This window comes from Salmo salar, chromosome ssa16 (assembly GCF_905237065.1).
Source record: "Salmo salar chromosome ssa16, Ssal_v3.1, whole genome shotgun sequence".
Lineage (NCBI taxonomy): Eukaryota > Metazoa > Chordata > Actinopteri > Salmoniformes > Salmonidae > Salmo > Salmo salar.
The window spans coordinates 55,943,026-55,968,771 of NC_059457.1; the positions used below are offsets into that span (position 1 = coordinate 55,943,026).

General features: G+C 43.4%; 1 protein-coding gene across 3 annotated transcripts in view; it reads left to right on the forward strand.

Moving 5' to 3' along the window:
• Positions 1-813: 813 nt before the first annotated feature.
• The window catches only part of LOC106574123 (solute carrier organic anion transporter family member 2A1), a 68,714-nt gene continuing 43,781 nt past the window's right edge, over positions 814-25,746 (forward strand). For all 3 annotated transcript variants that reach the window (XR_001321477.2, XR_001321478.2, XM_045697471.1), the window contains exon 1: positions 814-1,004. Coding sequence is in view for 1 of the 3 variants with exons in the window: in XM_045697471.1 (XP_045553427.1) it covers positions 948-1,004 (57 nt within the window). In the remaining 2 variants the exon portion in view is untranslated. The remainder of the gene's footprint in view (positions 1,005-25,746) is intronic.

Here is a 25,746-nt window from a genome sequence, read left to right on the forward strand (position 1 = left end):
TGAATATGAACTCAGCTCGCTCCCAAGTCATCGCGCGTTACTGAGCCCATGCCTTATAATGGGACACCAGTTTACCACAGCTGGTATTCCCATCACATTCACCATAGAATCTTCAAACACCGTTCTAAAGACTGCTGACATCTAGTGGAAGCTTTAGGAAGTGCAAAATGAACCCTAAGTCACTGTATACAGTCAAGGCAATCACTTGAAAAAACTACAATCTCAGATTTTCCACTTCCTGCTTGACTTTTTCTCAGGTTTTAGCCTGCCATATGAGTTCTGTTATACTCACAGACACCATTCAAACAGTTTTAGAAACTTCAGAGTGTTTTCTATCCAAATCTACTAATAATATACATATTCTAGTTTCTGGGCTAGAGTAGTAACCTGTTAAAATTGGGTACGCTTTTCATCCGGCCGTGAAAATACTGCCCCCTAGCCCCAACAGGTTTTAATTAATTAAATAAACTTTTTTTGGATGGTCAATTTAAAACGTTTTAAACTGAACAATACTTTTATTGAAAAATTATTTAGATACAGAAATGCAATTTAAACATTGACTACATTCGTGTAGAACTATACTTGTTTATTAGATGTTTGTTTTAAACAATTAGATAATTAGTTTCTTACCGTTGAGTAAAAACAATCACTGCGCAGCGTGCGTAAAAACAGGTCATGTGTGCCAAATACGGTCTTTCATCGTTGTGTTCAAAACATGGTGCGCGTGGAGTTGTGGGCTGAACCCGGCCTCATTACATCACTGTGAGCCATAAAAGCTCATCGAGACTCACAAGAGTAGAACAGTGTGGGACAAAGAGAGATATTATCCCCTCTGACTCCAACACGGAGAGACTCACTCATTTCCCCCCAAACTCTCAACAGCTGAGTTCTACTAGACTGGACTCTCTCTCTCTCTCTTATCCGGATACCTTTAGTCTTCACAGAAAATGGAGATTTATGTCAAGGATATGAAGAAACCAAGATCAGTGTTCAGCAATATCAAGGTATGTTTTTATTATTCATTCATGTATTAGAGATATTCATACTGTAGTATGATTAGGATGTAAATGTTTTTGGAGTTGTTGTTGATTTTGAAGAGAGAAATGTACCTAAACAAACTTATTCAAAAATGTCTTAAGAGATTTTCCCAGTGCACACCTTTGATTTGAATTGTAATGGCAACTTTATAAAATCTTTTAATAGCAACGTTCGGCCCATGCTGTCACACTCAGGTACCGATGTTGAGCCAGGAAGTATTTACAATTAACTTCCGTAGTTGGTGGGGTTTTTTTACCACAGAAATGATATAATTAAGCAATAAGGCACCTCTGGGATTTGGCTGTTCTTAAGCACGATGCAACGCGGAGTGCCTGGATACAGCCCATAGCCGTGGTATATCGGTCGTTTACCACCAATCCCAGAGGTGCCTTATCGCTATTATGAACTGGTTACCAAAGTCATTTAAACGGTAAATAGTCCTTTTTAATCATACCCATGGTATATGGTCTGATATACCACAGCTTTCAGCCAATCAGGGCTCAAACCCCCCCCGTTTATAATGGTATTTGATGTATTTTCTTGCTTGATCATGTGATATGCGATTATCCTTGAAGTAGAAGCCAGGTTTGTGTGTCGACCATTTACACTGATGATGGCTTGAGTCCAACGTTTTGGACAGTGGTGGAAAAAGTACCCAATTGTCATACTTGAGTAAAAGTAAAAAATACCTTAATTGAAAATGACTCAAGTAAAAGTGAAAGTCACCCAGTAAAATACTACTTGAGTAAAAGTCTAAAAGTATTTGGTTTTAAATGTACATAAGTACAGTGCTGTAAAGTACTTAATTAAAAATTGTTTAATGTACTACTTAAGTAGTTTTTGGGGTATTTGTACTTTACTATTTATATTTTTTGACTACTTTTACTTCACTACATTCCTAAAGAAAATTAAACCATACATTTTCCCTGACACCCAAAAGTAGTTGTTACATTTTCAATGCTTAGCAGGACAGGGAAAATGGTCCAATCCACACACTTATCAAGAGAACGTCCCTGGTCATTCCTACTGCCTCTGATCTGGAGGACTCACTAAACAGAAATGCTTCCTTTTGTAAATAATGTCTGAATGTTGGAGTGTTCCCCTGGCTATCTGCAAATTATGTCTGAGTGTTGCAGTGTTCCCCTGGCTGTCAATTTTGTTGATAAAAAAGGGAATTGTGCCGACTTGTGTGATTTATATAAGGAATTTGATGTATAGCATTTACTTTTACTCAAGTATGACAATTTTGTCGTTTTTCCACCACTGTACTTAAGTACATTTAAATCTGATACTTTTAGACTTTTACTCAAGTAGTATTTTACTGGGTGACTTTCACTTTTACTTGAACCATTTTATATTAATTAAGGTATCTGTACTTTTACTCAAGTATGACAATTGAGTACTTTTTCCACCTCTGCATAAGTATCAAAAGTAAAACTACAAATCATTTCACATTCCTTATAACACCTCTTAAGGATCTCCCTGTTTACAGATCGGTGTCCCACCCACGGGACGGTTGAGCTAACGTAGGCTAATGTGATTAGCATGAGGTTGTAAGTAACAAGAACATTTCCCAGGACATATACATATCTGTTATGAGCAGAAAGCTTAAATTCTTGTTAATCTAACTGCACTGTCCAATTTACAGTAGCTATTACAGTGAAATAATACCATGCTATTGTTTGAGGAGAGTGCACAGTTATGAAATTAAAGTTATTAATAAACCAAATAGGCACATTTGGGCAGTCTTGATTAAAAAAAAATGTAACAGAAATGCAATGATTCATTGGATCAGTCTAAAACTTTGCACATACACTGCTGCCATCTAATGGCCAAAATCTAAATTGCACCTGGGCTGGAATAATACATTATGGCCTTTCTCTTGCGTTTTAAAGATGGTATACAAAAAAACATTTGTTTTTTTTCTTTGTATTATCTTTTACCAGATCTATTGTGTTATATTCTCCTACATTCCTTTCACATTTCCACAAACATCAAAGTGTTTCCTTTCAAATGGTACCAAGAATATGCATATCCTTGCTTCAGGGCCTGAACTACAGGCAGTTAAATTTGGGTATGTCCTTTTAGGCAACAAAAAAAAATGAAAAAAAAGGCCGGATCCTTAAGAGGATTTAAGGACAATTTTGTAGGTCACAATGATCAAGCAAGAAAATGCATCAAATACCTATAATTTCTATGTTAAAAAAACAGGTCATAACTAGAATAGTAAAATACTAATGATGTAATCTAGATTTATGTTGGCTAGTGTTATACCTGCCCACAGGGAACCACTGGATGAATCAAACGTTGTTTCCACGTCAATGAAATGACGTAGAACCAACTTGAAATAGACGCTGAATTGACGTCTGTGCCCAGTGGGTGGATTGTTCAGAATTTCTTTCTGCCTGGGGCAGAATATTGCTTCAGTACCTGGAAACAGCAATTCCTGGAATGTCTTCTCTCTCTCTCTCTCTCTCTGGTCTATTTGACATAAATATGGTTAATTACCGAGCCCGAGACTGGAAGGTGTGTGTATGTGAGCGCTCTTGTGTTTTGTCAAAACTATGTTTGTGGGTATCTATGATCTACAACATGTGTTTGTGTGTGGTTGCTATCTGTGACCACTAAATGGTGTTAATGACTGATGTCCCAACATCTGCTCTGACATAACATTGTGGCTCTGTCCCAAATAGCATCCTAATCCTTGCATAATAGACCGTCATTGTAAAATATGACATTGTTCTTAACTGACTTGCCTAGTTAAATGAAGGTAAAAAAATAAATAAATATATATATATATATAAAACGCACTACTTTTGACTAGGGCTCTGGTCAAACGAAGTGCACTATGTAGGGAATAGGGTTCCATTTGTGTGCCCATAGGGCTCTGGTCAAACGAAGTGCACTATGTAGGGAATAGGGTTCCATTTGTGTGCCCATAGGGCTCTGGTCAAACGAAGTGCACTACATTATGTAAGGTATAGAGTTCCATTTGGGACATGAACCCTAGTCAAAAGTAGCGTACTATATAGGGAATAGGTCGCCATTTGTGTCGTAGGCTGTCACAAGAGGTGATCTAGAATTTTACTACCCCATTTTTTTTTTTTTGGTGCGTAATAACATGAATATCCAAATATTATGGACTAGGCTCGCCAGGCTATTGGCTGTATAACTTATTGAACATTCCGATCCCTTCCATCTGATGATAATATATCAAACATGGGATGTCGTCTTTCTTCTTCTTTTATCTACACTTTTTAAGCCCATTATAGATAAAACCTTAAACGTAGTTTTTTTTTCTGAGCCAGACACTTTTACATCAACGTCTGAATTCATTAGAGTTTCCGACGTAGCTAGTCACTGAAAAAGGATAAAGAAATGAATTTGAGGGTTCTCCTTTTTGTATTGCCAGGGTAACTTGCATAAATTCAGTTAGTCATACTGAAACTAAGTATTTCCAAACCTGCAGCAGACTGTAGTAAGACTGATTTCATAGAAAGAGAGAACAAAGAAATGGTTCCATGACTCATTGAGTCTGCAATATTAACAAATACACTGAGTGGACAGAACATTAGGAATGCCTCTTTCCATGACATAGACTGACCAGGTGAATCCAGGTGAAAGCTATGATCCCTTATTGATGTCACCTGTTAAAGCCACTTCAATCAGTGTAGATGAAGGAGGAGGAGACATGGTTAAAGAAGGATTTTTAAGCCGTGAGACATGGTTTGTGTATGTGTACCATTCAGAGGGTGAATGGGCAAGACAAAATATTTAAGTGTCTTTGAACGGTGTATGGTACCAGGCGCACCGGTTTGCGTGTCAAGAACTGCAACGCTGCTGGGGTTTTAACGCTCAAACAGTTTCCCGTGTGAATCAAGAATGGTCCACCACCCGAACGACATCCAGCCAGCAGCGGCAGGCCAGTGGTCGAAAACGTGTCATTGATGAAAGAGGACAAAGCAGGCTGACAAATTGTGCAGAGCAACTAGACAGGCTTACAATTAATCAACTGTGACAGTCCAGTGCAAATTGGTGCTCAAAGAATGCACAAGTCGTCCGTACCTTGACGCAAATTGGGTGTGATAGCCAACGACCTTCGATTTCTGCTTCTTTCAGCAAAAAACACTAAACAAAGACAAGAAACTACAGTGGCAGTGGGCTAAGGAATAAAAAAACACTTGGACAATGGAGAATTGTTAAAAACATTGTCTTGGTCTGATGAATCTCAGTTTCAGACTTTTAACGAGGACTATAGGCTATGGAGAAAACCAGTACATTGCATCCATCATACTATAGGCTATGGAGAAAACCAGTACATTGCATCCATCATACTATAGGCTATGGAGAAAACCAGTACATTGCATCCATCATACTATAGGCTATGGAGAAAACCAGTACATTGCATCCATCATGCTATAGGCTATGGAGAAAACCAGTACATTGCATCCATCATACTATAGGCTATGGAGAAAACCAGTACATTGCATCCATCATACTATAGGCTATGGAGAAAACCAGTACATTGCATCCATCATGCTATAGGCTATGGAGAAAACCAGTACATTGCATCCATCATACTATAGGCTATGGAGAAAACCAGTGCATTGCATCCATCATACTATAGGCTATGGAAAAAACCAGTACATTGCATCCATCATGCTATAGGCTATGGAGAAAACCAGTACATTGCATCCATCATACTATAGGCTATGGAGAAAACCAGTACATTGCATCCATCATACCACATGTCAACATTTGCAGGCTGGTGGTGTGATGTGTTTTTCATGGCGTACATTTGAGAAAAGTGGAACGATGCTTGAATGTAATTCAGAAAATAACTAAAGTATAAATAAGTTGAATGTGTGAGACCGTATTAACACCACCACGGATGTTTCCTATGGAATTATAATTTATCATCAGAGCTGTTCTCTACAGCCAGCATCGGCAGCTTACAGTACAACTTGTCATTGTGTACGTGTTGTAACAATGTAAACTGACCCTTTGATGCTTGTGTCTGATATATGATACAGAGAGGAGTTGGTATTGAGAAGGACTGTCAGACTCTCAGGAACACAGGAACACAGGAACTCAGGAACACAGGAACTCAGGAACTCAGGAACACAGGAACTCAGGAACACAGGAACTCAGGAACACAGAATCTCAGGAACACAGGAACTCAGGAACACAGGAACACAGGAACTCAGGAACACAGGAACTCAGGAACACAGGAACTCAGGAACTCAGGAACACAGGAACTCAGGAACACAGGAACTCAGGAACACAGGAACTCAAAATCTACTGTGAGCCTGAGATTCTTTCAGGGTTCTCACAGGGAACAGGGTAGGACTGCTGTAAGTCCCTTTAGATACAGATTAGTTCTGTGGATTGGCCGTTATTGCAAATCCTAAACCCTATGGTACATGTTATGACAACACACACACACACACACACACACACACACACACACACACACACACACACACACACACACACACACACACACACACACACACACACACACACACACACACACACACACACACCCAGACCAGGTGGTCCAGCTCAAACCCCAGGTGCTTACAGCAGGAATGTGGTGTGTGTGTGTGTCATGTCTGTATGACAAAACGTAGTGGATGAAGAGGTAAACAGGTCTGATTACTGTTTGTGTGCTGGCAGCGTCGGGACCCTTCCACTTCCGAGTGTCTTAGGGAACGCTTCATTGAAAGCCACAAAATGACAAATGAAACAAACACTGACACATCATTTACTACCATCACTGCCCTATAGACTCAAAACCCTCATAAACAGCGATATGATCCATACAACTGGCTGTGGCTGTAAACCGAAAATCTGTTTTCTTATCAGACTATATACAGATGGCGTCTCCCTGTTCTCTCACTACTTTTCAAAAATGTTTTCTTCATGCTGAACATGGCCCTCTTCTCCGATGTGAAAGCTCAGGGTGAATATACAGTATGTCAGCATTAAAACGGTTTCACAGAAGCTGGGAGGCAAAGATATTAAACCATCTGAGACATTAATCTTTATGGGGAAAGGGAGTTTTGTGCGTGTGTTTTAGAGAAACCCCACAGTGTTTATTATGTAGAAACATGTTTAATGGTCAAACTGTCAGAACGCCTAAGCACCCCTGCACACTATATGTGATGACAACTAGTTTTAATAAAACAAAAAATGATAAGGGAGGAATGTTAATTCATCACAACAACAAAAAAAGAATTCAGGCAAAGAGAAATTAGTGCAACATCTTGTGACCTAGGCCTCTGAGGAAATCTAACATTTGACTTCCTTACTCAAGGACTGAGATTATCAACAGGAACCAAGGAACATAATTACAAATCATTTGTTGATGGCAAATTGACCGCAAGAAGCCCAAACAGATATAATGTTAGACTAAAATATAATCATTTCAAACCTTGTTTACGATCACGTCTCTATATAATGCGTGGAAATACGCCTGCTCAGGAACAGATTTCTTACATTATAAAATCACGTGGAGCTGATTTTCTGGTGTTTTTACATTCTTCTATGTCCAACAATGAAAAGTTTATTATTATTATTATTATTTATTTATTTATTTTTTGCTCAGAATACTTGGGGGGACAAATAAAAGCAACTGCAGGCTGCCAGCTGGGGAACCCTGGAGAAGGGCATTCAAAGACTTGGTCTGATGGGACCCGGTGACGTCATCCGTCCCCCACCCCCCTTGCTTGAGGAACAATAGACAACTAAAGACGAAAGTCCCAATGTTGATGTTATGACATACAGTTGAAGTCGGAAGTTTACATACACTTAGGTTGGAGTCATTAAAACTCGTTTTTCAACCACTCCACAAATTTCTTGTTAACAAACTATAGTTTTGGTAAGTCGATTAGGACATCTACTTTGTGCATGACACAAGTCATTTTTCCAACAATTGTTTACATACAGATTATTTCACTTGTAATTCACTGTATCACAATTCCAGTGGGTCAGAAGTTTACATACACTAAGTTGACTGTGCCTTTAAACAGCTTGGAAAATTCCAGAAAATGATGTCATGGCTTTAGAAGCTTCTGATAGGCTAATTGACATCATTTGAGTCAATCCCAGAACAATCAATCCCAGAACAACAGCAAAGGACCTTGTGAAGATGCTGGAGGAAACAGGTACAAAAGTATCTATATCCACAGTAAAACGAGTCCTATATCGACATAACCTGAAAGGCCGCTCAGCAAGGAAGAAGCCACTGCTCCAAAACCGCCATAAAAAAGCCAGACTACGGTTTGCAACTGCACATGGGGACAAAGATCGTACATTTTGGAGAAATGTCCTCTGGTCTGATTAAATAAAAATAGAACTGTTTGACCATAATGACCATCGTTATGTTTGGAGGAAAAAGGGGGAGGCTTGCAAGCTGAAGAACACCATCCCAACCGTGAAGCACGGGGGTGGCAGCATCATGCTGTGGGTGTGCTTTGCTGTCAGAAATTGTGAGAAACTGAGTTTAAATGTACACACACACACACACACACACACACACACACACACACACACACACACACACACACACACACACACACACACACACACACACACACACACACACCACCCTCTTCCTCACTGTTTCACCATGACATTCTGTTGAGTTTGTTGAAGTGTAAATAATAAACCTCAATATAGATTTCCCCCTAAATAGACCTACCCAAAAGTAATTATTTTTCTGGAGATTGCCATTTCACCTTTCCGGTAGAAATTGCTGATGTGTATTCACTCATATTTGTACATAGTACGAATGAAATATAACATATGTCGTTGTTTCTATTCAACAAAAGTTGGGGAATTATTTGAAATAATTGTTTAAAGCTGCAATATGTCACTTTTTGGACGACCAGACCAAATTCACGTAGAAAACTGTGTTATAGATCTGTCATTCTCAATGAAAGCAAGTCTAAGAAGCGGTAGATCTGTTCTATGTTCCCTATTTCTATGCTTCCCCATAAGTTTAGTTTTGGAATCTTGTACGTTAGGTTTTGTACACTAGCTTCAAACAGCTGAAAATAACTAAAATATTTTAGGCTATTGACAATATACTGTATTTCTCAGCGGTTTAGAGGGTACAATGATTCTCTACACTATGCATTGTTTTTGTTTTATCACAATAAACTGAAATTAGGCAAACTATTTGAATTTTTTGCAATCAGGAAATAGCAGAGTGATTCCTGGCTATTGCACCTTTTTTAAATTTAACAGTCAAATTATAAAATGCCTAACTATTAGATTTTTTTCCTTCCTTACTAAAACAGATATGATCATATTTAGTGACAGATTTTTACACATTTTGGCACCACTACATATCACTGACGACCCGAGAAAGTTATGCCTGAGCGACCGCAGAGATGCCATGCAAATGCCTGCTGACTTTAATGCCAAAGGTTATTTCGTAGTAGTCACTTTTGAGGACAAATATGTTTTTTTTTTTAAATATGAAAAATTATATTTTTCCCTCATTCAACAAAAGTGGGGGAATAGGGCTTGAAATGATTTAAATGCTAGAGATTTAAATTAATATGGTAACAATCAAATTATAAATGACTTATAATAATTTACCTTACTTATACCTGTAAAATAAATATGAACATACCTAGAGCCAGTACAAAATTGGCACCATTTCATAAAACTGATGATAGAGCATTTCCTGCCCAGCGTCCTCTGAGACGCTATTCAAATGCCTGCAGCACATTAGACGCTGCTGCCCTATAAGACTCAAAATCAAAATCATTGGCCATTTTAATAACGGAACACTTGTCACTTTAATAATGTTTTCATTTTGCAATTCTCGTCTCATATGTGGATATACTGTACTGTACAGTCGTGGCCAAAAGTTTTGAATGACACAAATATTAATTTTCACAAAGTCTGCTGCCTCAGTGTCTTTAGATATTTTTTGTCAGATGTTACTATGGAATAGTGAGGTATAATTACAAGGATTTCATAAGTGTCAAAGGCTTTTATTGACAATTACATGAAGTTGATGCAAAGAGTCAATATTTACAGTTTTGACCCTTCTTTTTCAAGACCTCTGCAATCCGCCCTGGCATGCTGTCAATTAACTTCTGGGCCACATCCTGACTGATGGCAGCCCATTCTTGCATAATTAATGCTTGGAGTTTGTCAGAATTTATGGGTTTTTGTTTGTCCACCTGCCAAAAACATTTTAAAACGGATTTAAATGCATTTAGGGGGCAGACAGATCTCTAACTATTTTAAAATCTTGAGGATTGACCACAAGTTCTCAATGGGATTAAGGTCTGGGGAGTTTCCTGGCCATGGACCCAAAATATCGATGTTTTGTTCCCCGAGCCACTTAGTTATCACTTTTGCCTTATGGCAAGGTGCTCCATCATGCTGGAAAAGGCATTGTTTCATCACCAAACTGTTCCTGGATGGTTGGGAGAAGTTGCTCTCGGAGGAAGTGTTGGTACCATTCTTTATTCAAGGCTGTGTTCTTAGGCAAAATTGTGAGTGAGCCCACTCCCTTGGCTGAGAAGCAACCCCACACATGAATGGTCTCAGGATGCTTTACTGTTGGCATGACACAGGACTGATGGTAGTGCTCACCTTGTCTTCTCCGGACAAGCTTTTTTCCGGATGCACCAAACAATCGGAAAGGGGATTCATCAGAGAAAATGACTTTACCCTAGTCCTCAGCTGTCCAATCCCTGTACCTTTTGCAGAATATCAGTCGGACCCTGATGTTTTTCCTGGAGATAAGTGGCTTCTTTGCTGCCCTTCTTGACACCAGGCCATCCTCCAAAAGTCTTCGCCTCACTGTGCGTGCAGATGCACTCACACCTGCCTGCTGCCATTCCTGAGCAAGCTCTGTACTGGTGGTGCCCCGATCCCGCAGCTGAATCAACTTTAGGAGACGGTCTTGGCACTTGCTGGACTTTCTTGGACGCCCTGAAGCCTTCTTCACAACAATTTAACAGCTCTCCTTGAAGTTATTGATGTTCCGATAAATGGTTGATTTAGGTGCAATCTTACTGGCAGCAATATCCTTGCCTGGGAAGCAATAATGACGGCACGTGTTTCCTTGCAGGTAACCATGGATGACAGAGGAAGAACAATGATTCCAAGCACCACCCTCCTTTTGAAGCTTCCAGTCTGTTATTCGAACTCAATCAGCATGACAGAGTGATCTCCAGCCTTGTCCTCTTCAACACTCATACCTATGTTAACGAGAGAATTACTGACATGATGTCAGCTGGTCCTTTTGTGGCAGGGCTGAAATGCAGTGGAAATGTTTTTTTGGGGGGATTCAGTTCATTTGCATGGCAAAGAGGGACTTTGCAATTAATTGCAATTCATCTGATCACTCTTCATAACATTCTGGAGTATATGCAAATTGCCATCATACAAACTGAGGCAGCAGACTTTGTGAAAATTAATATTTGTGTCATTCTCAAAACTTTTGGCCACGACTGTACATACTGCATCTCAGCTGAAGCGCTTTCACGGAGTGTATGGGAGTTGATGTAGTGCTCTGTACACAAAAATGTAGGTCAGAACCGGTCCAGACCTGTTCAAAGTCCCCTAAATAAGGGGACTAATTATTTAAGAGGTTTGTCTCACCATTGACTCCATTGACTGTTGATTGATGGGTACTGGTGAAGTCTGCTAGCTTGCATCTTGATCCTGATCTGAGCTTCCATTGTCGAGATCAGAATGGTACTATGAGGCTAGGAGTCCGCTAGCTTGGGTCCGAACTGAATTGTTCTGTTTCACATATCGAGAAGTGCAATGGATGGATCCAAGGCCACACTGGCGTTTGCTTGATGTATTTAAGTGAAAATAGTAGATTATTTTAGTTGATCTAGTAGATTCTTTAGTAGATTCTTTAGTTGAACTAGTAGTTTCTTTAGTTAAACTAGTAGATTCTTTAAACTAGTAGATTATTTAGTTGATCTAGTAGATTCTTAAAACTAGTAGATTATTTAGTTGATCTAGTAGATTCTTTAAACTAGTAGATTCTTTAGTTGATCTAGTAGATTCTTTAAACTAGTAGATTCTTTAGTTGACCTGGTAGATTCTTTAAACTGGTAGATTCTTTAAACTAGTAGATTCTTTAGTTGACCTGGTAGATTCTTTAAACTAGTAGATTCTTTAAACTAGTAGATTCTTTAAACTAGTAGATTCTTTAGTTGATCTAGTAGATTATTTAGTTAAACTAGTAGATTATTTAGTTGAACTAGTAGATTCTTTAAACTAGTAGATTCTTTAAACTAGTAGATTCTTTAGTTGACCTGGTAGATTCTTTAGTTGATCTAGTAGATTCTTTAAACTAGTAGATTCTTTAAACTAGTAGATTCTTTAGTTGATCTAGTAGATTCTTTAAACTAGTAGATTCTTTAGTTGATCTAGTAGATTCTTTAAACTAGTAGATTCTTTAGTTGACCTGGTAGATTCTTTAAACTAGTAGATTCTTTAAACTAGTAGATTCTTTAAACTAGTAGATTCTTTAGTTGATCTAGTAGATTATTTAGTTAAACTAGTAGATTATTTAGTTGAACTAGTAGATTCTTTAAACTAGTAGATTCTTTAAACTAGTAGATTCTTTAAACTAGTAGATTATTTAGTTGATCTAGTAGATTCTTTAGTTGAACTAGTAGATTCTTTAGTTGATCTAGTAGATTCTTTAAACTAGTAGATTATTTAGTTGATCTGGTAGATTCTTTAAACTAGTAGATTCTTTAGTTGAACTAGTAGATTCTTTAGTTGATCTAGTAGATTCTTTAGTTGATCTGGTAGATTCTTTAAACTAGTAGATTCTTTAGTTGATCTAGTAGATTCTTTAAACTGGTAGATTCTTTAAACTAGTAGATTCTTTAGTTGATCTAGTAGATTCTTTAGTTGAACTAGTAGATTCTTTAGTTAATATCATTCAGTATCAGTAGTAACCAGGGTTTGGAACAACTTTATTTAGCAATTGTTTATTTTTTTCATTCTGTTCCACTGTTCTGGTCAGCAAAATAAAGTTCTGACCCTGTTCGAACCAAAAAATAGTACTTGTTTATATCGTTCCTTTCTGTTCCTTTTTAGGAGAGGCTTCTGTGGAGAAACTTTGAATATCTTTGAACTTCCGAGTTGGGTCAAGGCAAACATTAGCTAGCTAGCTAACAAGCGTGTGTGTGCAGAGCAGCACTAGAATTAAAAACAGTTCTTACCTTTTTCTAATTAGTAAATCCAATGTGAAACGTGATAACTATAGTATCCTTAACTAGCATTGAAAAAGTTTATCCATTCTTCTCTCATTAAACATCTCTCCCTAATTTATGAACCGCGCTTCTAATGTCATCAGTAACCTATACTTCAGAGGGGGAAGGGCAGGTAGCCTACACCACATCCATTGGCAAAGATTTCCAGCTGGCAGGCAGATGCTGGAATAAGTTTCTGGAATTTTTGTGGGACTGGAGAAAAAAAAATGGCAGGAAAGTTCTTAATCATTTTTTACATTTTAGTCATTTAGCAGATGCTCTTATCCAGAGCAACTTACAGTAGTGAATACATACATTTCATACCATTTCATGCAGTTTTTTTTTTTTTTGTACTGGCCTCCCGTGGGAATCAAACCCACAACCCTGGCGTTGCACACACCATGCTCTACCAACTGAGCCACAGGGAAGCACGTTCCCATGCTTTAAAAAATAACAGTTCTGTTCTGGAACAGTATAGATCACCTTTGTTTCAGGTTCTGTTCTGGAACAGTATAGATCACCTTTGTTTCGGGTTCTGCTCAGGAACAGTATAGATCACCTTTGTTTCGGGTTCTGTTCTGGAACAGTATAGATCACCTTTGTTTCGGGTTCTGCTCAGGAACAGTATAGATCACCTTTGTTTCAGGTTCTGTTCTTCTAATAATTGTATTATTTTCTGGTTTTCGATCCTGTTCCCTGAACCTGTTACATTTACATTTAAGTCATTTAGCAGACGCTCTTATCCAGAGCGACTTACAAATTGGTGCATTCACCTTATAATATCCAGTGGAACAACCACTTTACAATAGTGCATCTAAATCTTTTAAGGGGGGGTTAGAAGGATTACTTTATCCTATCCCAGGTATTCCTTGAAGAGGTGGGGTTTCAGGTGTCTCCGGAAGGTGGTGATTGACTCCGCTGTCCTGGCGTCGTGAGGGAGCTTGTTCCACCATTGGGGTGCCAGAGCAGCGAACAGTTTTGACTGGGCTGAGCGGGAACTGTGCTTCCTCAGAGGTAGGGAGGCGAGCAGGCCAGAGGTGGATGAACGGAGTGCCCTTGTTTGGGTGTAGGGCCTGATCAGAGCCTGAAGGTACGGAGGTGCCGTTCCCCTCACAGCTCCGTAGGCAAGCACCATGGTCTTGTAGCGGATGCGAGCTTCGACTGGAAGCCAGTGGAGAGAGCGGAGGAGCGGGGTGACGTGAGAGAACTTGGGAAGGTTGAACACCAGACGGGCTGCGGCGTTCTGGATGAGTTGTAGGGGTTTAATGGCACAGGCAGGGAGCCCAGCCAACAGCGAGTTGCAATAATCCAGACGGGAGATGACAAGTGCCTGGATTAGGACCTGCGCCGCTTCCTGTGTGAGGCAGGGTCGTACTCTGCGAATGTTGTAGAGCATGAACCTACAGGATCGGGTCACCGCCTTGATGTTGGTGGAGAACGACAGGGTGTTGTCCAGGGTCACGCCAAGGCTCTTAGCACTCTGGGAGGAGGACACAAGGGAGTTGTCAACCGTGATGGCGAGATCATGGAACGGGCAGTCCTTCCCCGGGAGGAAGAGCAGCTCCGTCTTGCCGAGGTTCAGCTTGAGGTGGTGATCCGTCATCCACACTGATATGTCTGCCAGACATGCAGAGATGCGATTCGCCACCTGGTTGTCAGAAGGGGGAAAGGAGAAGATTAATTGTGTGTCATCTGCATAGCAATGATATGAGAGACCATGTGAGGATATGGCAGAGCCAAGTGACTTGGTGTATAGCGAGAATAGGAGTGGGCCAAGAACAGAGCCCTGGGGGACACCAGTGGTGAGAGCACGTGGTGCGGAGACAGATTCTCGCCACGCCACCTGGTAGGAGCGACCTGTCAGGTAGGACGCAATCCAAGCGTGGGCGGCGCCGGAGATGCCCAGCTCGGAGAGGGTGGAGAGGAGGATCTGATGGTTCACGGTATCAAAGGCAGCAGATAGGTCTAGAAGGATGAGAGCAGAGGAGAGAGAGTTAGCTTTAGCAGTGCGGAGAGCCTCCGTGACACAGAGAAGAGCAGTCTCAGTTGAATGCCCAGTCTTGAAACCTGACTGATTAGGATCAAGAAGGTCATTCTGAGAGAGATAGCAAGAGAGCTGGCCAAGGACGGCACGTTCAAGAGTTTTGGAGAGAAAGGAAAGAAGGGATACTGGTCTGTAGTTGTTGACATCGGAGGGATCGAGTGTAGGTTTTTTTCAGAAGGGGTGCAACTCTCGCTCTCTTGAAGACGAAAGGGACGTAGCCAGCGGTCAAGGATGAGTTGATGAGCGAGGTGAGGTAGGGGAGAAGGTCTCCGGAAATGGTCTGGAGAAGAGAGGAGGGGATAGGGTCAAGTGGGCAGGTTGTTGGGCGGCCGGCCGTCACAAGACGCGAGATTTCATCTGGAGAGAGAGGGGAGAAAGAGGTCAAAGCACAGGGTAGGGCAGTGTGAGCAGGACCAGCAGTGTCGTTTGACTTAGCAAACGAGGATCGGATGTCGTCAACCTTCTTTTCAAAATGGTTGACGAAGTCATCCGCAGAGAGGGAGGGGGGGGGGAGGAGGATTCAGGAGGGAGGAGAAGGTAGCAAAGAGCTTCCTAGGGTTAGAGGCAGATGCTTGGAGTTTAGAGTGGTAGAAAGTGGCTTTAGCAGCAGAGACAGAAGAGGAAAATGTAGAGAGGAGGGAGTGAAAGGATGCCAGGTCCGCAGGGAGGCGAGTTTTCCCCATTTCCGCTCGGCTGCCCGGAGCCCTGTTCTGTGAGCTCGCAGTGAGTCGTCGAGCCACGGAGCAGGAGGGGAGGACCGAGCCGGCCTGGAGGATAGGGGACAGAGGAAATCAAAGGATGCAGAGAGGGAGGAGAGGAGGGTTGAGGAGGCAGAATCAGGAGATAGGTTGGAGAAGGTTTGAGCAGAGGGAAGAGATGATAGGATGGAAGAGGAGAGAGTAGCGGGAGAGAGAGAGCGAAGGTTGGGACGGCGCAATACCATCCGAGTAGGGGCAGAGTGAGAAGTGTTGGATGAGAGCGAGAGGGAAAAGGATACAAGGTAGTGGTCGGAGACTTAGATGGCTCACTATCTCATTGAACTCCCCTGTTGCAATGAGATTAGTGGAAGAACAGCATCTAGTAAAGATGAGGTCAAGCGTATTGCCTGCCTTGTGAGTAGGGGGGGAAGGTGAGAGGGTGAGGTCGAAAGAGGAGAGGAGTGGAAAGAAGGAGGCAGAGAGGAATGAGTCGAAGGTAGACGTGGGGAGGTTAAAGTCACCCAGAACTGTGAGAGGTGAGCCATCCTCAGGAAAGGAACTTATCAAGGCGTCAAGCTCATTGATGAACTCTCCAAGGGAACCTGGAGGGCGATAAATGATAAGGATGTTAAGCTTGAAAGGGCTGGTAACTGTGACAGCATGGAATTCAAATGAGGAGATAGACAGATGGGTCAGGGGAGAAAGAGAGAATGTCCACTTGGGAGAGATGAGGATTCCAGTGCCACCACCCCGCTGGCTCGATGCTCTAGGGGTATGCGAGAACATTAGTCAGACGAGGAGAGAGCAGTCGGAGTAGCAGTGTTATCTGTGGTAATCCATGTTTCCGTCAGCGCCAGGAAGTCTAGGGACTGGAGGGTAGCATAGGCTGAGATGAACTCAGCCTTGTTGGCCGCAGACCGGCAGTTCCAGAGGCTGCCGGAGACCTGGAACTCCACGTGGGTCGTGCGCGCTGGGACCACCAGGTTAGAGTGGCAGCGGCCACGCGGTGTGGAGCGTTTGTATGGCCTGTGCAGAGGAGAGAGAACAGGGATAGACAGACACATAGTAGACAAGCTACAGAAGAGGCTACGCTAATGCAAACGAGATTGGAATGACAAGTGGACTACACGTCTCGAATGTTCAGGAAGTTAAGCTTACGTTGCAAAAATCTTATTGTTACAACCGTTAGTGGTAACCTTGTTTCTGTTTGTGCTCATACACTAGTAAATCACCAGTTAGTTAATACGCCACACAGAGAGAGAGAGAGAGAGAGAGAGAGAGAGAGAGAGAGAGAGAGAGAGAGAGAGAGAGAGAGAGAGAGAGAGAGAGAGAGAGAGAGAGAGAGAGAGTCATCAAGCTGAGTAAACTAATGAGAGAGGATGTCGTTCAGTAGAGACAGCAGTCTTGTCTTTGATCATTATTATATTGTGTAGCTGAGCCTTTCAACTTCATTCATCACAATAGACAGCAGTAGGAAGGAAAACTATGTTGGGTCTGGGATCTGCCTCTCACTTTCAACTCTATTGGGCTGTACTGGCTGTATAAATAAGGTTGAGCTAGTCGGAAATTAAGCCAAGCTTTTTATTTTTAGGAAGACAGACTGTTCACTTGTATGTTTAGACTGTTTTATGGAAGTCCAGCAGTGTCCAGCCCCTGCATATACACACACACACACACACACACACACACACACACACACACACACATTTGTTTTGCTATCCTTGTGGGGATCAAACAATTGATTACCATTAAAAATTAACTTCTAATTCTAACCCTAAGCCTAAAAAAGCTTTTTTCACCCTTTGGGCCCCCGGTGAAATGTCCCCACTTGTCTGAATTTTTCTTGTTTTACTATCCTTGTAAAACCAAAAACGTGCGCACACACACACACAGTGTCCGGCCAAACGTCTCCTCAGCACGTGTCTCTGTAATGAAAGTTATGAAACCGTCTGGAATATTATGTAATATTGAATTCGGCACATGCTTTAATTATCTCCTCTCAGCAGGCCAGAAGGCTCAGACACAATGGTCACCGGGGAGACGGAGGTAGAGGTGTCTGTGCTCAAAGAAACGTGTTTGTACTAAAAACAAAAAGTTTAGAACGCGAAGTGACAAATTACAATAGAAAGAACATTTACTTCAGTGGCTCCTTGATCTTAGCATAGGCTTTCAAAACGTTAGCATATTGCCTCATCAACATTCTCAATCAACTGGAATCAAATTGCAATGCTTACTGTAAACTGGAAGGTTACTGTACAGTCATCGACCAGCTGGCAGCTTTCTGTACAGTCATCGATCAGCTGGCAGTTTTCTGTACAGTCATCGATCAGCTGGCAGCTTTCTGTACAGTCATCGATCAGCTGGCAGCTTTCTGTACAGTCATCGATCAGCTGGCAGCTTTCTGCACAGTCATCGATCAGCTGGCAGCTTTCTGTACAGTCATCGATCAGCTGGCAGCTTTCTGTACAGTCATCGATCAGCTGGCAGCTTTCTGCACAGTCATCGATCAGCTGGCAGCTTTCTGTACAGTCATCGATCAGCTGGCGGCTTGCTGTACAGTCATCGACCAGCTGGCGGCTTTCTGTACAGTCATCGATCAGCTGGCGGCTTGCTGTACAGTCATCGATCAGCTGGCGGCTTGCTGCACAGTCATCGACCAGCTGGCGGCTTTCTGTACAGTCATCGATCAGCTGGCGGCTTACTGCACAGTCATCGATCAGCTGGCGGCTTTCTGCACAGTCATCGACCAGCTGGCGGCTTTCTGCACAGTCATCGACCAGCTGGCGGCTTTCTGCACAGTCATCGATCAGCTGGCGGCTTTCTGCACAGTCATCGACCAGCTGGCGGCTTTCTGCACAGTCATCGATCAGCTGGCGGCTTTCTGCACAGTCATCGATCAGCTGGCAGCTTTCTGCACAGTCATCGATCAGCTGGCAGCTTACTGCACAGTCATCGATCAGCTGGCAGCTTACTGCACAGTCATCGATCAGCTGGCAGCTTACTGCACAGTCATCGATCAGCTGGCAGCTTACTGCACAGTCATCGATCAGCTGGCAGCTTACTGCACAGTCATCGATCAGCTGGCAGCTTTCTGTACAGTCATCGACCAGCTGGCAGCTTACTGCACAGTCATCGATCAGCTGGCAGCTTTCTGCACAGTCATCGATCAGCTGGCAGCTTACTGCACAGTCATCGATCAGCTGGAAGCTTACTGCACAGTCATCGACCAGCTGGCAGCTTACTGCACAGTCATCGATCAGCTGGCAGCTTTCTGTACAGTCATCGATCAGCTGGCAGCTTACTGCACAGTCATCGACCAGCTGGCAGCTTACTGCACAGTCATCGATCAGCTGGCAGCTTTCTGTACAGTCATCGATCAGCTGGCAGCTTACTGCACAGTCATCGATCAGCTGGCAGCTTTCTGTACAGTCATCGATCAGCTGGCAGCTTTCTGTACAGTCATCGATCAGCTGGCAGCTTTCTGTACAGTCATCGATCAGCTGGCAGCTTTCTGTACAGTCATCGACTGTACAGAAAGGGTTGTGGGTCATTACACAGTAAAATAACTATTTCACTGTGTAAAATAACTATTTCACTATGTAAAATAACTATTTTCTCCTCTATTAAGGTTTGATTACCCCACTGCTATTTGCCCATAAGTGTGTGTTGACTGTGGTTCTCCTATGATGTTGTAATAAGACAGATATAAGCAGAATTTACACTAAACCCAGCCCCATTAGCTGTCATTAAAGATGCTTCGTCTTTATAATCTGACATGATTTATTGCCCGCTGTGTTGAAGCTATTCTAGACCGTCAGAATGCCCAGAGGACTCGCCACAAACAAGCCATCTAGAAACATAATATTTCAAAGGTTTTATTCTCGTATTGAAAGAGGCACTAAAAAACTAAAATGTATCCTTATGTCTACAACAACAACAAAAATTAACTCTGAATTGTAGCTTTACACTGAGTTACCCTGAAGCTCCGATTTTCAGCAGAGGATCATTTTGCCAGACTTGCCAGTCAAACTGATAAACCTTAGTTTTAAATTAAATCACACACACACACACACACAAAAAAAAGGTTTTTCAGCTTGTTTGGTTGCTTGCGAAGACAAGTCTAGTCAAAACATGAATAATTAAAAAAAAACCTGCTAGAAAACAAGGATGACATTGTGAAGGCATCTATTGTGTGTGTTAACAAAGCAGAAAGCCAGGCTTTAATAAGAGTATTAACTGTCCCAGAATCGGACTGGACGTTGATTATGCCTCTGCCTCAGCCTGTTGGTCTTGCAGCTGATAAATATCTGAAAAGGTTCGATTTTACCACTACTGTTTTCATAGGAAATCCAGGTCTAAACCTCAACATGCCCCCTTGGACCACCTCGTGTCTACACAACCCCAGGAGGTTCTGAAATGGACGAGGCTCAGCCTCCATCCCAAAATGGCACCCTATTCCCTACATACAAGTAGCGCACTGCAATAGACCCTGGTCAAAAGTTGTGCACTGCAATAGACCCTGGTCAAAAGTAGTGAACTGCAATAGACCCTGGTCAAAAGTAGTGCACCGCAATAGACCCTGGTCAGAAGTAGTGCACCTCAATAGACCCTGGTCAAAAGTAGTGCACAGCAATAGACCCTGGTCAAAAGTAGTGCACTGCAATAGACCCTGGTCAAAAGTAGTGCACTGCAATAGACCCTGGTCAAAAGTAGTGCCCTGCAATAGACCCTGGTCAAAAGTTGTGCACTGCAATAGACCCTGGTCAAAAGTAGTGAACTGCAATAGACCCTGGTCAAAAGTAGTGCACTGCAATAGACCCTGGTCAAAAGTAGTGCACTTCAATAGACCCTGGTCAAAAATAGTGCACTGCAATAGACCCTGGTCAAAAGTAGTGCACTGCAATAGACCCTGGTCAAAAGTAGTGCACTGCAATAGACCCTGGTCAAAGGTTGTGCACTGCAATAGACCCTGGTCAAAAGTTGTGCACTGCAATAGACCCTGGTCAAAAGTAGTGCACTGCAATAGACCCTGGTCAAAAGTAGTGCACTGCAATAGACCCTGGTCAAAAGTTGTGCACTGCAATAGACCCTGGTCAAAAGTAGTGCACTGCAATAGACCCTGGTCAAAAGTAGTGCACTGCAATAGACCCTGGTCAAAAGTTGTGCACTATATAGGGAATAGGGTGCCATTTGCGACGCAGTCTCAGTCCATCAGTCCATTTGCCTTTTATGCTCCCTTCGAGGAATATAACACTGTCTTTCATGAAAGACCCTGCTTTTCCAGATAACGTTGGCCACGGAGTGCGAGATCACAATGTGAGCAAAAGGTTAGCAAGCACAAGGCCGCCGGGCTAGACGGAATACCAGGGCGCATTCGCAAGCATGCGTGGATCAGCTGGCAAGTGTCTTCACAGACATATAGAGTAGTTCATGGTAAGCAGCAGAACTTTTTATCTACCAAGAGAGTATTCATCCGTAAATTCCATGGCTGTCTTCATTCCTCTACATGCCAACACCACTCTGGCACTTAACAAACTGTATGGGGTCATAAACAAGAAACCGCTTACCCAGAGGCACCGTTTCTGGTGGGCGCAGACTAACGTTGGGAGACTTAAAACCGTCCTACCTCACTTCTATCAAAATATCTCCTGTGCCACTAGGGGTGAAAAACTCCAGACTACTTTTGGTAAAGACAATGGCGCCGGAGTGAGACGGCTGCTGTTTTACGGGCTCCTATTTTGTTAGTTTTTTTCACATTATTTTGTACTTAATGATCTACCATCTGCCTCTACCATCTCTTATGACCGAAAAGAGCTTCTGGACATCAGAACAGCGATTACTCACCTCGAACTGGACAAAGATTTTTTTCTTTAATGAGTCCGACGTAAAAGGATATACTGCTTCTCCGAGACCAGGCCCAAATCCCTGTCATTCGCGTGAAGAAAAGACGGAAATACAGGGGGCGGAGATCGGGGTGCCTTGTGAGAATTTGTCGGCGAGTGGGTGACTCGCCTCTACCATCCGTTCCATTGGCCAACGTGCGATCACTGGAAAATAAACTGGATGAGCTCCGTTCGAGACTATCCTACCAACGGGACATTAAAAACTGTATTATCTTATGTTTCACTGAGTCGTGGCTGAACATCAGCACGTATAATATACAGGTTTTCCGTGCATCGGCAGGACAGAACAGCTATGTCCGGTAAGACGAGAGGTGGGGGTGTGTGTCTATTTGTCAATAACAGCTGGTGCGCGATGCCTAAAACTAAGGAGGTCTCGAGGTATTGCTCGCCTGAGGTAGACTACCTCATGATAAACTGTAGACCACACATAGAGAGTTCTCATCTATATTTTTTGTAGCAGTCTATTAACCACCACAAACTGACGCCGGCGCTAAGACCGCATTCAACCAACTCTATAAGGCAATAAACAAACAAGAAAATGCTCATACAGAAGCAGCGCTCCTAGTGGCCGGGGACTTTAATGCAGGCAAACTTAAATCCGTTTTACCTCATTTCTACCAGAATGTCACGAGCAACCAGAGGAAAAACACTCTAGATCACCTTCACTCCACACACAGAGACTCATACAAAGCTCTCCCTCACCCTCCATTTGGCAAATCTGACCATAATTCCATCCTCCTGATTCATGAGAGCACCAGCTGTTCCAGATGACTGTGTGATCACGCTCTCCGTAGCCAATGTGAGCAAGACCGTTAAACAGGTCAACGTTCACAAAGCCGCAGGGCCAGATGGATTACCAGGACGTGTACTCAGAGCATGCGTGGACCAACTGGCAAGTGTCTTCACTGACATTTTCAACCCCTCCCTGACCGAGTCTGTAATACCTACATGTTTCAAGCAGACCACCATAATCCCTGTGCCCAAGAACCCGAAGGTAATCTGCCTAAATGAAGTGCTTTGAAAGGCTGGTCATGACTCACATCAACACCATCATCCCGGAAACCCTAGACCCACTCAATTTGCATACCGCCCCAACAGATCCACAGATGATGCAATCTCATTCGCACTCCACACTGACCTTTCACACCTAGACAAAAGGAACACCTACGTGAGAATGCTGTTCATTGATTACAGCTCAGCGTTCAACACCATAGTGCCCACAAATCTCATCACTAAGCTAAGGACCCTGGGACTAAACACCTCCCTCTGCAACTGGTTGGTAAGGGTAGGCAACAACACATCTGCCACGCTGATCCTCAACACTGGGGCCCCCTCAGGGGTGCGTGCTTAGTCCCCTCCTGTACTCCCTGTTCACCCACGACTGTTTGGCCAAGCATGACTCCAACACCATCATTAAGTTTCCTGACGACACAACAGTTGTAGGCCTGATCACCGACAGCGATGAGAAAGCCTATAGGGAGGAAGCCAAAGACCTGGAAGTGTGGTTTCCAGGACAACAACCCCTCTCTCAATGTGAGCAAGACAAAGGAGCTGATCGTGGACTATAGGAAAAGGAGGGCCAAACACACCCCCATTAACATCGCTGTAGTAGAGCGGGTCGAGAGTTTCAAGTTCCTTTGTGTGCAGATCACCAACAAACTATCATCAAATCAAAATGTATGGGTCACATATTTAGCAGATGTTATTGCAGGTGTAGCGAAAAGCTTATCTTCCTAGCTCCAGCAGTACAGTAGTATCTAACAATACACACAAATCTAAAAAGTAAAAGAATGGAATTAAGAAATATTGTCACGCCCTGACCTGAGAGAGCCGTTTTTCTCTGTTTGGTTAGGTCAGGGTGTGACATGGGGTGGGCATTCTATGTGTTCTATTTCTGTGTTACATTCTATGTTTTCTATTTCTTTGTGTTGAGCCGAGTGTGGTTCCTTATCAGAGGCAGCTGTCTATCGTTGTCTCTGATTAGGAATCATACTTAGGCAGCCTTTTCCCCACCTTCCGTGTGGGATCTTGTTTTTGTACAGCTCAGTAAGGATGCAGAACGTGACGTTAGTTTAGTTTAGTTTAGTTTCTTTCTTTCGTTCGTTCGTTCGTTCGTTCGTTCGATTTAGTGTTCTGAGTTATAATAAATATTTATCATGAGCACTCATCCCGCTGCACCTTGGTCTACTCCTTATGACGATTGTCATAAATATTAGGATGAGCAATGTTGGACTGGCATAGACTAAAATGCAGTAGAATAGCCCTCCCCTAACCCGAACAACGCTGGGCCAAACCCTCCCCTAACCCGAACGACGCTGGGCCATACCCTCCCCTAACCCGAACGACGCTGGGCCATACCCTCCCCTAACCCGAACGACACTGGGCCATACCCTCCCCTAACCAGAACGACGCTGGGCCATACCCTCCCCTAACCCGAACGACGCTGGGCCAAGCCCTCCCCTAACCCGAACGACGCTGGGCCAAGCCCTCCCCTAACCCGAACGACGCTGGGCCATACCCTCCCCTAACCCGAACGACGCTGGGCCATACCCTCCCCTAACCAGAACGACGCTGGGCCATACCCTCCCCTAACCCGAACGACGCTGGGCCAAGCCCTCCCCTAACCCGAACGACGCTGGGCCATACCCTCCCCTAACCCGAACGACGCTGGGCCATACCCTCCCCTAACCCGAACGACGCTGGGCCATACCCTCCCCTAACCCGAACGACGCTGGGCCATACCCTCCCCTAACCAGAACGACGCTGGGCCATACCCTCCCCTAACCCGAACGACGCTGGGCCAAGCCCTCCCCTAACCCGAACGACGCTGGGCCATACCCTCCCTAACCCGAACGACGCTGGGCCATACCCTCCCCTAACCCGAACGACGCTGGGCCATACCCTCCCCTAACCCAAACGACGCTGGGCCATACCCTCCCCTAACCAGAACGACGCTGGGCCATACCCTCCCCTAACCCAAACGACGCTGGGCCATACCCTCCCCTAACCAGAACAACGCTGGGCCATACCCTCCCCTAACCCAAACAACGCTGGGCCATACCCTCCCCTAACCAGAACGACGCTGGGCCATACCCTCCCCTAACCCAAACGACGCTGGGCCAAACCCTCCCCTAACCCGAACGACGCTGGGCCAAGCCCTCCCCTAACCCGAACGACGCTGGGCCAAACCCTCCCCTAACCCGAACGACACTGGGCCATACCCTCCCCTAACCAGAACGACGCTGGGCCAAACCCTCCCCTAACCCGAACGACGCTGGGCCAATTGTGCGTTGTCCCATGGGTCTCGCGGTCGCGGCCGATTGCGACAGAGCATGGACTCGAACAAGGATCTCTAGTGGCACAGCGAGCACTGCGATGCAGTGTCTTAGACCACTGCACCACTAGGGAGCCCCGGTAAATATTTTCTTAACTATTTCTTGAAGTGCATTGTTGGTTAAGGGCTTGTAAGTAAGCATTTCACACGGCGTATGTGACAAATTACATGTATTTAACCCCATATTTTTGGCATTAAACAGTCTCCATATATACTGTACTTCCATACATTATTTTCAACTGGTACCGAAGGACCTTCAAGAGTCTTGTGAGGTCTGTGGGCTTCCTAGAACAAAACAACCAACATATACAATACGTGTTAGATTTTCGGGATGTCTCATGGTCTGACAAACACCCCTCTAACTCTGTCATCTTTCACCGCAGAAGTGCGACATAGGTGGAATGCGGTGTACCGAAACGTGTCCAATGCAAAATAGATATCTCCAACTTAAACTGACAGGTTTTTATGGGGA